This window comes from Toxotes jaculatrix, chromosome 4, assembly GCF_017976425.1.
Source record: "Toxotes jaculatrix isolate fToxJac2 chromosome 4, fToxJac2.pri, whole genome shotgun sequence".
NCBI classification, from domain to species: Eukaryota; Metazoa; Chordata; class Actinopteri; family Toxotidae; genus Toxotes; species Toxotes jaculatrix.
Genome location: NC_054397.1, coordinates 26,523,490 through 26,538,157, shown reverse-complemented (window position 1 = coordinate 26,538,157; position 14,668 = coordinate 26,523,490). Strand labels below are relative to the sequence as shown.

The 14,668-nt window shown below is 41.9% G+C and overlaps 1 protein-coding gene across 5 annotated transcripts in view; it reads left to right on the top strand.

The window, feature by feature from the left end:
• Positions 1-14,668, top strand: part of LOC121180846 (VPS10 domain-containing receptor SorCS1) — a 128,463-nt gene that overhangs the window by 111,446 nt on the left and 2,349 nt on the right. For 2 of the 5 annotated variants that reach the window (XM_041036511.1, XM_041036510.1), the window contains exons 17-26: positions 1,668-1,781; positions 2,836-3,007; positions 3,526-3,712; positions 4,419-4,552; positions 6,554-6,680; positions 7,973-8,085; positions 10,502-10,636; positions 13,151-13,250; positions 13,721-13,826; positions 14,450-14,607. In XM_041036511.1, the coding sequence (XP_040892445.1) occupies positions 1,668-1,781; positions 2,836-3,007; positions 3,526-3,712; positions 4,419-4,552; positions 6,554-6,680; positions 7,973-8,085; positions 10,502-10,636; positions 13,151-13,250; positions 13,721-13,826; positions 14,450-14,607 (1,346 nt within the window). Of the gene's footprint in view, positions 1-1,667; positions 1,782-2,835; positions 3,008-3,525; positions 3,713-4,418; positions 4,553-6,553; positions 6,681-7,972; positions 8,086-10,501; positions 10,637-13,150; positions 13,251-13,453; positions 13,554-13,720; positions 13,827-14,449; positions 14,608-14,668 lie in introns of those variants that run through there. The other 3 variants (XR_005893972.1, XM_041036512.1, XM_041036513.1) reach the window with 3 other exon arrangements.

Sequence of the window (14,668 nt, the reverse complement as noted above, 5' to 3'; positions counted from 1 at the left end):
CTTTTTGCTTCAGCACCTGTAACTCACTGAATTTTTGAGCTAGAGTTCTCAAACCTTCATACATACAACCTACCCCACTACCGGGGGGTAGGTTGTAAAACATGCTGGGGTAAGTTGTAACGGTAAGCAAAAGAAAAAAAAACAGAGGCCACACAATGTGATAGTCTTCAAAATGAAGAAGAAGAAGAATCCAGAACAATGTCTGTCTCTTTCTGACTGACCATAAGTCCGGTCTCTAGTGGCTAACCTGTCATATGTTTACCTCTCGTAGAGTCAGTCTAGAGTCAGTCTCTCAGCTTCTGCAACGATTTGCAGTATGTGCTCAGTGTTACATGGCAGATCTGACTGACTTGCCCTGTGACGCCATCAGATGCTCTTTTTAAAACACTGGCAGTCACACCTCTGCCAGTCTTTCTCTACCTACTTCTGTAAAATGATTAAAATGAAGAAAGTGGCGTTAGTTGTATGTAAGGGAATGGTTGTAAGACTTTTTAAAGATGTGATATCATCGGCAACCATCATGATCCACTGTAGTAAAAGTCACGTCACGTAAATTTACTGGAGATAAATTATTTTTAGTTGCAGTGCTCTTCCAAAATAAAAACAACCAGATGATCAGATGCGTCAGCCGAGGTATTTCTCACGTATTTGGAACCGAGCCTCAGCCTTATCTATTGTAGAAATACATTTGCCACATGCACCAGGATTTAAGGAAACTGGGTTCAAGTGAAGGATTAAAAGATTAAAAGAAAAGATTATAATTACAAAGCAGCTCTGGCAGATTCTCTTGGAGGCTGCTGCGGCTGCTAAATGGAAACCAGTCAACTGCTCAAACGTGTATGTGTGTGTGTGCGTGCGTGCGTGCGTGTGTGTGTGTGTGGGCAAGAGTGTGTATTCATTACACAAGATATTCAATTGATTTCACCTGAATGTGTGTCAGCGTTCACTGCTTGAAGGACAAAGTGTTCAGAAGAAAAAGGATAGTTCACAGCTTTCGTAGCTGTTGTTAGTGACTCTTCATTCTGCAGCTGCAGTTACAGAGAATGGTTTTCCACATCCTCGCAACCCGCTTTCTTTGAATTATCAACAGTACGAATATTGTTTTTTTTTTTTTTCCCCTCTTGCTTTGGTCCCAAGCCTACAGGTCTCTTGAGTGCGGCAGCTCTTGGAATTAGCAGCATCAAAACCATAAATCACCAGGCCTAATAGCTTTCATTAACAATCACAACACTTTTGCATCTGTGTGCATGTCGCATTAATTGGGGCAATTTGTCCCTATCATTTTGGAGACATAGCGCTGCTCTGCCTTTTAATTTGTAGGACAAACAACTCGTTGGCTGTGTCTCAGAAGCACCAAAGAGGCACAGAGCAATTGCTGTAACTACAGCCCTAAAACACTAAAATTACTTTAAGTTTACATGTTATTTTCTATAATTAAGAGTCACGATTTTAACAATAAATACTTCTAAAATACAGAGCTATTCGTTTTTAATTAAGCTCATGATATTCAATTAGCTTTGATTGATTTGTCTGAAACTGACACCAGTCATTTTGCTAGCACACAACACACTGTAGTCTCAGTATTTGCTTCATTCTTGTCTCAGAGTTCCCTGGGTGGTTCCTGATTGGATAACTGTTTCTGTTTTTGCCTGCTTGGATCATTACAGTGATTATGGCTACGAGAGACGGACCGATGGCAGGTGCACCCCCGCCTTTTGGTTCCATCCGTCATCGATGTCTAGGAGTTGCACCACCGGGATGACTTTCCTTAACAGCACCGGGTAAACAGAGCTCAGGACGAGCAGCTGAACTAGAATCAGCACACAGTCTCAGCAGTGACTCACAGGCACAGGCCAAAAAGAATGGTTCATTTGAGTTGAATAGCTGAGGGTGTGTTCATTCTTTTAAGGACAGGCTGAGAAAAATTTGCTCCGGTAATCCAACATTCACTTTTAGCCTGTTGAGTATCATGATGCAGTATGACTTTTCCTGACAAACAGCCTCAGTGACTGGAATTCATCTGACTTTTCCAGCAGCCAGGTTGTTTGGGCAATTAATCAAACATCCCATCTCCGTCACCTAAACCTAAACCTAATCTGAACATCAAGCAGTAACCGATCTAAAACTGGTTGGCAGTCGCCGTTTCGGTGTTAATCTGTACATTACCTCCCCTGTATTACACAACTCCGCTCCAATAGAAAGCCCCTAAAATAAAGAATGAAAAGACCTAAAGTGTCAGGGCTTTATGCCATTTCAGATGAGAAGCATCAATGATTTTGTGTGAAGTGTCTGAGTCACTGGTGCTCAATGAATTATGTAACTTTGTAAGGTCCGTGAATGTGCTGTATTCAGTTAAAGGCACAGTAGTTCATGGAAACATGCACTGGTTCACCTTTAATGTTACAGGAATTTGCTGAAGACTATTTGATTGAAAACATGTGCCATTCAAATTTACCTTTATCAGGGTCTGTCCCTGTGTGGGAGCGGCCTCAACATTCCTGTTTGTTTCGAAAACACTGACATTTTCTCCGCATATTAGATTCCCTAACAAAGGGCTCCCTGTTTATGTTCCTGTTTACTCCCCCTCACCCCTCACCTTATACAAACATCATCCCTGACACTTAACTCAATGAAAGGCGAACCTTCTTCAGCTGAAGAGTTTTTTTCTGAGCTGTGAGGAGGATCTAAATAAGCACGGTGAGCCCACTTTCTACTCTGAGCAGGACGGAATAAATATGAACAATTAGTGTATTGGACTCCTAAATGACAGAGATCAGTAAACTCTGTGTAAACCTACAACCAGACTATAAGCTTTTTGTGTTTTTCCACCCCCAGCTACAGGAAAGTGGTCTCTAATAACTGTACAGCCGGAGTCCTTGTGGAGTACACAGCCAAGAGGCAGCAGTGTCCGATCCAAGCACCCAAAGGTCTCCACCTGGTCACCAGTGAGGGCACGCTGACAGCCACATTAGGCACCAATGTCACCTTCCTTGTTTTTCTGGAGGAGGTAAGCAGTTTTCTGCACTTCTCAGAGAGAAAGCTTCGTGGACTGTCACACCATGTGAGTGCCATTATATTCCTGCTAAGAGAGAACAGGCTTTACAGCTCGCATTTGGAGAAATATACTAATTGAAATCAAATTGTGATTGGCTGGCGATGGCAGCTGTGCCTGCTGCTTCAGCACACGTCCCCTGATGGGACCGTTTCTATAGAGACAAAATAATTATACTGAGCTCTGACCATTTTCTATTCAAACTCACTTACTTATTTTATTTACATACAAAACATTGCACATATGGAATGCTACCTGACCAGGTATGTAGTATGTAAAGATTTGAACAACAGGACTGTGGTTAAAAAAAAAATAAAAAATTTTGCTTAATTTTAACCACTCGGTGGACACATTTATCTTAGATACAACTCTGTCATCGGTGCATAACTTGTTAGGATAATGACCACAGTGACAACCAAAGACTTCCTGCAGTGAAAGTGTCGAGCTTTACCTCAAACTGTTCGTCTGCACAGGGCGACGGGGCAAGGACAAGCATCACGCTGGACTTCGGAGACGGCCACGCTCTGACGTACTCCAACGTGAGCTCCATTGAGGACGGGATCAAGCACATCTACAAAGCTGTGGGAATCTACCGGGTGACTGCCACCGGGGAGAACAACCTCGGTTCAGAGACTGCCATGCTCTACCTGCATGTAACATGTGAGATAATGAAGAGTTTTGTAAGACCTGTGAATACAAATGTTCTTGTGTATTTATTCAGATAGGAGCTCCTTCGATTTTTCTGCTCCCGGCTCTGTTTGCTTTCCACTTTTTATCCCATTCAGTGGAACTGTGGCTGTCAGTTTACACACAGTGTACCACGTTATGTGCTTTATCTCTTCACAGAACATGCTCCCCTCCCATAACCAAACAAACAAGTGAGGTAGAACAAATCCCATTACACTTCCACTCAAGTCAGCTTATGCTTCATAGCCACTCAGCCCACGGAAGCCACTGCAGCCTCATATGTAACAGGGCTGACCACCCCTGGTGTATTCAGTGGGTGACAGATGTAACAGAGCTGACTTATTGATCAGGGAGTGCTGTTGCCCCCACCAATCTGTCAATCCTATGTGCCAGCCGTACAAATAGAGCCACTGCAGGCTCAGGAGTACCACGGATGAAAAATAACACACAGATGGCAGCCAACGGTCCCAGCACAGGAGAGAAGTGGGAACAAACTCACCAACCCCTCTCTCCCCACCCTGCACCAACCTATAAACCTACTCTACCTCCTTTTTTTCCTTCATTTGAAACTATAAAGTTGTTGTTTCTTCCTTCTTTTGGTCTCTTTTCTTTTTTTTTTTTGCACATTGTGGTGCAGTACATCAAATTCACTCTGTGATGTATATGTGTGCCTGAGTAGGTCAGCTGGAGTATATCCATCTCTCAGCTCCCTTTGTGGCAGTGAGGAATAAGGAAGTGAACCTGACTGCCGTACTGTGGCCCAGCCAAGTGGGAACGGTCACCTACATCTGGTGGATCGGAAATAACACAGAGGTACTGTACACGCAGGACTTTTCCACTTCTCTCCCAGCTCTTACTTCTGGTACGCATTTACCCGCTGGCAATGAAGTAGGTTGCTGACTCTTCTTCTCCAAAATGTGAGAAGCATTATTTTGCAGAGCTATTTTTGTGCAGCCAGGTTGCAAAAAATTGTAGTGTGGTTAATTAGCTTCAATACAAATTGCAGAAAAATAGCATTCTGACATATCAGATACAGCAACAAGCTTAATTACTGATATCTAGTGAAGTGTATCCATAATTTATTCTCACTCTGAACCGTTCCAACCAAGGTCTGAAGCTGCCCGGTAGAACTGATCAATCCCACAGACTTAAAGGGTCTGTGGGATCGACGTATTTTTCTTCTGAGCTTCAGTGGTATCCAGTCTCAGATTTATGTGCACAGATTTTGACATCTCAGCCTTTCAGCCAACTTCTGCTGCCATCCCAATACAGTGGAGGCTGGTGAAATTTCTTTTGAGAAGGTTAAATCAGAAAAAAAAGATATATATATTTAAAAAAAAACAAAAAAAACTCAAATCTGTTTCCAGACACATTCTCACAGTTACTCAGAAACAGTGTCGGGCAATTTATTTTGAAAATGTAATCCATTAGTGAATATCAGTTGCTGAGAAAGTAGTTTTGAGTTAATGCTTTTCTGGTTTTGACCCACAGTCCAAAGCTGAGCAGGTTAGATGGTCCATAGGTGTGAATATAGGCGTATATGGCTATCTAAATTTGCATCCATTCATACCCACCAGCACCTTTCCATTAACTTTGTTTAAGGTCATGTTGCATCTAAAATCCACTTTGTTTTCTGTCTGAACACACATCTAGATATATTTTCTCTTACTCACCCAGGGCCATAAAAGTTGCTTTAAAATAGCTCTAAAGCTGCCACAACTTCACAAGACAGTATGGTTTAACAAGCAGCCATCGATTGGTGTGGAGGTATTTACCATCAACAGCTAGCTTTGCTCCAGTGAGTGCACACAGCATCCAAAAACACAAATATAATAAGACAGTGTTGGACTTACAGGAAGATGCATCACCTGTCTTATGGCAGAGGCTTGTGTCCTGACATTTCTCCTGTGTACTCTGCTCGGTCATGCTTATTCCAAAACTGTTTGTCCACTGCAGCTCCCCCTACTGGTCTAACCATCCTATTGTGCTGTAAGTTCTCCAGCAGAGTCAGTGTTGCTGCTCAGATTCTTTGAGAGCTCCTTTAAAAAGTAGGGTCTCTGTCCTTCAAATGTCCTGTAGCTCTATTACCTTTTGATTAAAACGGTCAGTTTCTTGACCTCAATGTGACCTCAGTGACTACAATGTAATCAGTGAATCACAAACAAAAATCTGTTATGACTGAAAAAAAACTGTCTTTTGTCAACTGTGTGAACTTACAGGAAAAAAAACAAAAAAAATCCAAAATTTCTAGTGTAGTTCTACTAAAATGTTGTGAATGTAAGGTGATTTTGAGATGCTAAAAACAAACAAAAAACAACAACCTTCATCTCTCTGGACCGACAGATTCAGTGTGTGCTAGAAACTCTGTATGCAGAAATGCTCCACTCTCACTATCTGTCCTCATAATTGCAGTTGTGTAAATGTGTTTGTTCAGCACCAACAGGGGCCTTCCACAAGGACAGCCAGTTATGTCAGTTGGTAATAAACTGCAGCAGTATTAGCATTTTATAGCTATTTGAAGAACAAATGGAGACGTGAGTAATGACAGGAAGGAGCTGCCGGTGTCACACAGGGAACTCTCCGCGGGCCATACTGTATGCAGCAGCTCTTTGTGTACGCTCGTGCATGTCTGTGTGTGTGTATTTGTGAGTGCGCCAGCAGGCTGACATCTATGTAGTGTAAATAACAGCGGTGTGAGATGTTAACCATCCGTTGATAAGGGTCTCTCTCGGGAAGCCGCAGACTCTGACTCTCTCCATCTCCATCTCTCCCTCTCTCTCTCTCTCTCCCTCTCTCTCTCTCTCTCTCCCCCAGCAGCCAGTAATCACCCTAGAGGGAAGTGTGGCATGCACGTTCTCCCGGGAAGGCATCAATACAGTCACTGTGCAGGTGTCTGCAGGGAATACTATTCTGCAGGACAGAAAAATCATCGCTGTCCACGGTGAGTCGCCTCTATGACTCCATCTCCACTGGGATTCTGTAGCTCTGCAAACACACCGACAAGTTGTGTCACCACAGTCTGCCTAACGATAACCAGATAGATGCTTTTCTAATCATTAAAGGAGGATTTCGCTTGATTACAACCAGGTCTTGGTTTTGTTGCTTTGGCCATTTTTCCTTTCAGTTACATAACGTCATAGACCCCAAGTGGTGCCGTGTTCTAATACGTCATCCTTTATAAAGGGCTGTTCCTAGGTTAAAGAGATGTTCTTATTAATAGCTTGTAGATAATTGATAGAGTAGTGTGTCTTAACCCTGCCAAGAGTGTATAAGTTGGTACTTAACAACTGAGCTGAGATCCAAGAACATGGCACCGAAAAGCCCCCAAGAAACATAATGATCAGGTGATCAGACAGGTTTTAAATAAACCACCTCATTAACCAAACTGCCCTTTGTAAAAAAAATCCATCCAAGTTTCTGAAGTTTGTCAAACCAACTTTACGGTTTAACTTTAACCTGCTACTTACATTAGTATTATTCAAGGTTCTTGTTATCACTTTTAAAGTTCTGCATGTTCAAGCATCTGTCTGCATTAGAGATCTACTACATCCCTACATCCCCAGCAGGTCTCTGAAGTCCTCTGATCAGGGCTTTTTGGTAGTTCCTCGCTCCAGGCTCCAAACTAAAGAAGACTGTGGCGTTTGAAATTGTGGCACCTAAACCATGGAACTCACTCCCTTTGGGCTCAAGATCTGTGGACTGCTGTTTTTCTACATTTTATTTTTCATTGCTATTAAGTGGAACTGTACCAATCAGATCCACTGGATCAGTATTGGTTCTGATACTGACCTTCAAATTAAATACAATTTCTTCATCAGTGTCATTATAAAATTAAATGATACTACTCCTTCCCCCAGTCACGGTGGGCCACCAACTAAATATTTAGTGCTACACAAATCCCCGGTACATAAAATTGCCTTATTCATCACTATATACCAATTACTGGGTTGGTACTGGGCAGATAACATGAGTTTAGGGGTCAGGGGGAAAACATTTTGGCTTTTTTACAACCTGTCTGATGTTCTGACTTGTTGTCGGACTGCATTGCACCAGTGTTGCTGTATTTCTTAACATTTAATTTAGAGAGATCTGCAATGATGGGAAAAAAGTAAGAAGAAAATGGTGGTAGATGAGGTGGAATTTGGTCCATATGAGCTGAATCTAAAAGCTGCACTCTGCATTTAATGGCAGATGAAAAGTAAAGGCATCTCACACGCATTTACCTCCCTGCAGAATATTTCCGATCTCATCTGCTCGCCTTTTCATCAAACGTCGACGACCACAACCCTGATGTTGCAGAATGGAGGCTGGATGTGAGCCGAGTCATCAAGAACGCTCTGATCCAGGTAAAGCTCTCAGGTCTTTTCACGGCAAACGTTGCTTAACTCTGGTAAATACTGTCACCACCCGAGTGGACCTCTGACGGTGTATGAGTGCAGCGTGACCTCCCCGAGGCTCTGAGACATAAATCTGACTTTTATGATGACAAATGACAAGGCGAGAGGGAGAAGAGGGGGAAAAATATAGTTCAAGAGCAATGCTGATTGCAGTGGCTTGCACACAGTCTGTGAGTTCAGGGCCATACAGTAACAAGGTTGTGGATGGTTGTTGGAGTACACAGAAGAATAAATGTCAGTATGTGCTTAATGCGTGTTCGGCACTCACCTGGAGGGGGACGTTTGGAACTGAGTGCTTTGTGACCTGTCAAGTGCGAGACATAATTCAAACCCACACACGACATGTCGGGTACAGATTTTGCCTCATTAACTTTGTGGTTTTTTTTTTTTTTTTTACAGCATCCTCAGAATGTCAATACTTTTCTGATTCGAAGGAAGAAGCAGTCTGAGACTTGCATCATATTTTCACACTTTTTGATCCTGCAAAATCAAAATTGATGCCAAAAATACACCCGGCTCTTCAGTCTTCAGTGAACATGTCTGTTTTGTTATATGTTATTGACATCTTTTTTTTTTATGACAACCCCAGAAGGGTGAACATGAAAATCAAATAAATAAATAAATAAAACTTTCAGATGAAAATATGACATGATAGCTTCCAACATTCGCATTCACAACATCCACTGCAGCAAAAGCCACGCAAGGGCTGGAACGAGAACCAGGGGCTCTTGCAGGAATCAGTGAGAATATTCAGTAAATTACATGCTCTCTGTTTGTTTGTTATATTCCTAACAGGCAGAATAGAACCCCCCACCCACCACCACCACCCCCCACCACCACCAACCCAACCAGTCACGCAGTCATTTTACATCTCTTTTTGCAGGTTAAGTGAAATTGGAAAGGGCAGCTTCTGGTTGAAAACTGTGAGCCTGACCTTCATTATTTAACTCATGCTGGAGAAGAACTCCATTCAAAGGTTTTCTGCCACAGATGATCAGTGACATTCCTCTGCACAAATGTTCAAAATACTCAATGTTCCAAATATCATCATAACAATCAAATGAAACCTGTGGTACAGTTTTTTTTTGTTTTCTTTTTTCCAAAGCAGGGCTAGTTTCTGTCAAACCATTTTGGCGTCCTGCAGCCAAATTACTGTAAATTCTCATGAAATGAAAATGAAAATTCCAGGGACAGTGTTGAGTTTGTTTGTGATAGAAAGTTTCACATTGTTTGGGTTAAAAAGGCAAAGTGGAATGTCTGACACTACTCTTGCAGTACTGAAGGAATTAGTACAGTGGAAGTATAAAATACATATTCATTCTACTGAATTTAACAACGGGTAAACATGAAGGATGTTTTGAGTTTAGCCTGAGAGCAGGGGTAATCGGAGACTGCCACGGAGGGGAATCAAGGTCCCAGCAACTATTTGCTGTTGCATCTGTCAGTTCGGTCATTTTTTTGTGGGCGTGTCCGTGTCCTGTTGACATAGGTTGGGGTTTGTTAAGGAGAGGGGAGGAGCAGCAGTTCTTCGACGTTTGCATATGTTCCGTGGATAATCCTGAGATCTTTGACTGGTGACTGGCTTTAGCTAGCTACAGACAAGTGGGCTTCCACTGTTCTGAGATCAGTCATGATACTGCATGCATCATTATACACATGTGCAGATTTGTGTAGAAGCTGCACTCACATATTAGAAAATTACTTCAACAGTCTTTCCTTCCTTAGTGTTAGGAAGCAGCATATGAAGAGGAGGTGTAGTGCTGTTTAAGCCCTGGATTAATGCCTGCAGGCTTCTTCTCAGGCTCCATACAATCTCAACAACCAACCCCAATAAAACAGGGCAGCCTGTATGATGTTAGTGCTTGTAAAGCTTCATTTCTTTGAGTGCGTGGTAATAACTGAAGGCAACTCTAATGAGAATATTAACATTTTGATCCACTCAGAGCGCCGTCTGGATTTTGGTTGGTAATCAGTAAGAAGACTATGTTAAGAGATGTTTAATTGTATAAATCAAACTGAAACCATAAAAGCATGTGGGTCTAAAACACAGATTTTTTTTTTTGTTTTGTTTTTTCATTTAAAGGAACAGTTTGCCATTTTGGGGAATGTGCCTCCTGTGGTTTCTGCTGGTTGTCTGCCAGCTGCTACCCAGCCAAAAGATAGTCCAACAAATAACCCCACATCAAACAGAGAATTTGACTGTTTTTATCAAACCAAACTCAAATGGAAAATGTTTTCAAAACAAAAGCAGCGGTTAAAAACCTGCCCAAATAAAATAAAATTCAGTTTAACACTAACAAACATCTTCTTTGGACATCTTCTTTCAAACTCTTCTAACAGTCCTTTCTCTCCTGTTCCCCTCCAGGCAACAGGCGTGAGAGAGGACCAGCTTCTGGTCACCGTCCTCCCAGGTTTACCCACCACAGCAGAGTTTTTCCTCCTGCCTGACAAACAGCTAACTGAGGGGAAACCAGAGAAGAGCTCTGCTCATTTAGATCAGGTGAAACAGCAACTGCTGCTTTGTCTGCAAACGTGTGTGTGTGTAAGAGTCATGTGTTTTCCAGGCCTTTGACAGTATTTGTGTAGTGATCTTCACTCTAATTACCGTAACACCATGCACAAGTTTAAAGCACCATCTCCTTTTTATCTGCTTTGTGAGTCATGGGAGATCCTTTTTTTTTTTTTTTAGCACCAGTTTGTCCAGTAATTGCTCCCTGAAAAATAAATCCCAAATTTAAGTTTCACCTTCCTCCAGCAGATGTCAGTATTGATCTACTGAAGCATGTCCACTTTTTTTTTTTTCCATGGGTCTAATTCGAGAACACGCCTGAGGAAACTCTGCAATAGACTCATCAATAAGCCTGACAAGTATTAACAAGTTATCAGGGGGAATGACTTTTAAACTCCCTCAAGTCACATCCTGTGGGGTGTTGAGGTGGGTGGGTGGGGGTGGGGTGTGTGTGGGGGGGGTTCGAAAAGAGCCTAAAAAGCCAGACAAAGAAATTGTCATGGTTGATCAGTTCACTAAATCACCGGCGTATCAAGATGGACCGAATTAGCTCTGAGCCTCACGTAATAGATAATGACTGATAATAATGTGGGATCTGCTCTCCGTGGGAAGAATTCCACAGGCGTGTGCAGGGAGGGGGAAACTGGGATGGAAATCCATTTGATTTTCCTCTTCCTTCCCTGCTCGCACCTGGTTGATCGCCTGGAAAGATCCTCTCCCCTTACAAGCCCGTGATAAATCTTCATTCAAGGTTGGCATCTTAAAAGTGTAGAGCGTGCTCTACTTATTAGAATGTATAATAGATTTACTGACCCTGGTATACATTGGGAAAAAGAAATTAGTCATAGCATGGTCTAAATTTAAACTGTTAAGAAATATAAAGCAGGGAATGAAGGACTTACAGAAATTACTCATATCACAATTAATTTGGCAAATGAGGCAGATAAGATAAATGAGGCTTCTGCAGAGCAAAAAATGGGATCTGCACAGAGGAAATACTGAGGATTCTGTTTAGTTTAGTGTTTTCTCTATGCAGCTACATTTACGCTTTTTCCACGTGCGCAGATTAAACAGACAAAAACCGATTTATGGTATTGGAATATCACTTAAAAAGATTCACATTTCATTTTTAGATTATATATAAGGATTAAAGCCTTAGGATGGAGATTTATGAATCGCATGAATGAGAGAATCTGTGCGGGGAAATAGATTTAGACCGAATGAGATTGGACTCTGGCTTTCTGTAGTTTACCTTCGGGTCAGGGTAATCTGCCTGATTTATATCAAAGTTGGATGTTCTCAGTGCAGAGGGTTACTTGCCAGTCTGGAAAGCAGAGATCAAGTGAGGCTGCATTGTATGCATTATGCATCACAGTGGAAAGGTCCCACAGACAAAGACTCTTACATAAACCTGAAAGCTCAGGTGGGGTTTTTGTTTGAGGCAATGAGGTTTTTTTTAGGTCATGGACTTCCAAATACTGCAATTCAATACAACGGCCCTGCAATAAGTACAACATTCATAAGGTTCAGTTTTTAAAGTGCATCAGAGTGGTGTTTAATTATATGGTCCTTTTCATGCTGTGATGTACAATGTCCTTCAGTCAGTGTTGATGAAAGTCTACTGTACATGGGACAGCGTCATCTGTTGGTGTCTTTACTTCCGTTTTAGAACTTAAAGCTGCACTAAATGACATTTTTATTCTGAATTGAATAACTGTGTAATGTAAAAGTTGGGAATTGTGGTGAAAATCCCACAGACAGTTTCACCCATCTCTGCATTTCCCATCAGAGCCATGAAACCCTTCTAGTGGTTCTGGTTTTCTGACCTGCAAACACAGCTCTCATCAGCTTCTTCAACAGCCAGTGAGAAAACTATCTAAACCTGCTGTGTGAGACCTGCCCAGCACAAAACGGCAGACACACAAAATGAGCAACTAGCCGAGAAGCAAACTGGAGCATTTAGTAGCGAAAGAGCCACATATTTGTTTCAGCAGTTGGTGGAGACCAAAACAGATCGAAACAGAGACTTACATTCATCCTGTGGTCAGACATGACTGTAAATGAATGTGTAAATAGGCGACTGTTTGTGAACAAGACCCCTATTTTATCTTAATAAGTTGAAAATATGTCAAAGTTGTTTGTTTTTAGCCTGTTCTTTTGCCCCAAAGGGGCAAGAGTCACAAAAATAATTTTGTGTAACAAAAATATTTTCTTTCCTATCTGAATCATTTCTTGACCCCTCACATTTGTCTTGCAATTCACTGGAGGGGTCCCAGCTCCCAGACTGTGAACCACCTGTGTAGCCTCCTTAGCTTTTTCACAAACAAATGATGATCCAAGAGGTTTGATGATCTTTGCAATGACCCTTCTCTGTAGTTACATTATGTTTTTATTTATTTTATTTTTATTCTGTTTTTATTTTATTATTATTATTATTCTTATTGTTATTTGTACAAAATAAAATGATGTTGTTTAAATTGTTGTCCCCTGTCTGTATCCCGACAGCTCTCTGAGGTTTTGCTCAGCGCCTTGAATCAAAACCTTGTCCAGTTCACGTTGCGGCCAGGAGTCCAAGTCACTGTGTATGCAGCACACCTGTCAGCAGGTAAACAAATGCAGCTGCTTGTGTATGTTCAGTTGTGCCCTGAAGGGCCTTTGTACTTCCTGTAGTAAGTGGGACAGAAAATAAAGTATGTAGACAATCAGGAGACCTAGATACAGTGGACAGTCAGGTATATTTTTATTACTTTTGCTGCCCCCGTCAACTAATAACCCCAACCCTGTGTCTGATTGGCTCCCACCATGTAGCTACACAGAGACATTCAGAGAGTGAGCATCGTTACAAGTATGTGTGCCTCTTCCTATTGGGGATGCTGCTACTGTCCTAAAGGGGCTTATAAGATAAAGAGTAAGAGAAGTCCATACTACTGTATATTAAAATGATTCATCAATGATTTACATAGGTGTCAATTATCCTGTTCACTGCTCATTGCATGATTCAGCTGGGTGGAAATACAGGTTGTGTTAAGTTGTGTTGTTTTAGACTCTGTGGCTCTTGTTTTCCTGTCTCTGCAGCGCCCCTAGTGGACACCAGCGAGAATCACAGTGGCTCTGCCATGCTAATGCTGCTATCAGTAGTGGTTGTGGGTTTAGCTGTGTTTGTCATCTACAAATTCAAGAGGTAAAGTGTTCACGAAATGTCATGTCTATATAGTCGTCACACTGTACGTGATAGGGAAGTGGTGACAGGTGCTGAAGCATCCTGACAGCTCAGTAAACAAAAGATGCCTGCAAGGCTACAGAGAAGGTTGATAGCTGCCTGTCAAACGTCCACACTGGTATACCCAGCGCTCCTCAGCGGAGGATTGGCTTTTCCCTCACACATCTGTGGGGATCTGGTGGAAATTCTTTTGTCAGGTCATTCTTTACAAAGGAAATGTCAGGCTGCCTTCAGCCGATATCAGTATTAAGCCCTTTGAACGTAGGCAGCATGAAATGTTAAATTACGTCTCCTCGGCAAGTTACGGTGTCAAGGGAAATAAAGATTTACTGACAAGACAAAAATAAAAGCTTTAGATTTACACACCCTACTGTTTTTTGTGTCTGTGTAAATGCAGATTTACATGTAAAAGTGCTTAATCATATCATCAGAAGACACAAAGAATTTGAGTAAACAAATGATGTCTGGTTGCAGATGGTTACACGTCGAATACCACTGACCCCCCTGGTTGTGTTCTTGCTGTCTTTGTTTTAGTTTAGCCTGTTGTCTTTATCCCTTTACCTCACTGTAAATCTTTTCTCAAGGAAGATCCCAGGCCTCAACGTCTATGCGCAGATGCAGAATGAAAAAGAACAAGAAATGATGAGTCCAGCTAATCCATCGGAGGCCACGCCCAGCTCACAGCGGGACTTGGTGCATTCTTTGGAGATTCTGGACACAGAGTTTAACTCGCGGCCCATCGGTAAATATCCGCTGTGGTTTGACTTTTATCCGTGGCTGACATTTTCATTTCACATTTCTCC